The 716-nt window shown below is 47.1% G+C and overlaps 1 protein-coding gene across 1 annotated transcript in view; it reads left to right on the top strand.

The window, feature by feature from the left end:
* The window catches only part of RBP3 (retinol binding protein 3, interstitial), a 16055-nt gene extending 15339 nt beyond the window's left edge, over nucleotides 1-716 (top strand). Inside the window, exon 4 of the mRNA XM_009573406.1 lies at nucleotides 388-716. Within this exon, the coding sequence (XP_009571701.1) occupies nucleotides 388-716 (329 nt within the window). The remainder of the gene's footprint in view (nucleotides 1-387) is intronic.

The following is a 716-nucleotide window of genomic DNA, read 5'->3' as shown; positions in this document are numbered from 1 at the left end:
TTCCTGCGGGAGCAGTGGAAAATGTTGCCTTCCTCACCTGCCTATCCCACTCCTCTGATGGGATCTAGAGCTCCTGTAAAAGTCAAAGCCACAGAAGAGCCAGCAGCAGTAACCATGAGCTGGCCTCCCAGCTGCTGGAGTTCATAACCAGAAACTCATGGCACAAGAGCACCACATAGGGTGACAGTCTTTTTTACAGTATAGAGTCTGGGCTAGTGTAAAAAGTGCTTTAATACCATCATAGGTACAAAGTAAATTTCCAAACTTCTTGGTTGTTAATAGTAGGTAGGGAATGAAGTGTGTTGTATCTTGGCTTCTCTTGCTCCATTATGGAAATAAATCTCTGAAAATTGATGCATTTCTGATGCTTTTTGTCCTGTCCGGCAGGGGAGAGGTATGGCTCTCAGAAGGGGCTAATAATCCTCAGCAGTGCTGTGACAGCTGGAGCTGCGGAAGAGTTTGTATACATAATGAAGAGACTGGGCAGAGCTCTCATCATAGGGGAACAGACCAGTGGTGGCTGCCATTCCCCACAGACATATCAAGTAAATGATACCAACTTCTACATCATCATCCCCACCTCCAGATCAGTCACCTCTGCAGAAAGCACTTCTTGGGAAGGGAAAGGGGTACCTCCTCACATGGAAGCACCAGCTGAAACAGCACTCATCAAAGCGAAGGAGCTGCTCAGTGCTCACTTGCACAGCTCTAGATAG

Source organism: Fulmarus glacialis, unplaced genomic scaffold (genome assembly GCF_000690835.1).
Source record: "Fulmarus glacialis isolate BGI_N327 unplaced genomic scaffold, ASM69083v1 scaffold9932, whole genome shotgun sequence".
In the NCBI taxonomy this organism is placed as follows: Eukaryota; Metazoa; Chordata; class Aves; order Procellariiformes; family Procellariidae; genus Fulmarus; species Fulmarus glacialis.
Note: the sequence above shows the minus strand (reverse complement) of the source record. Positions and strands in the feature narration are given on the sequence as shown.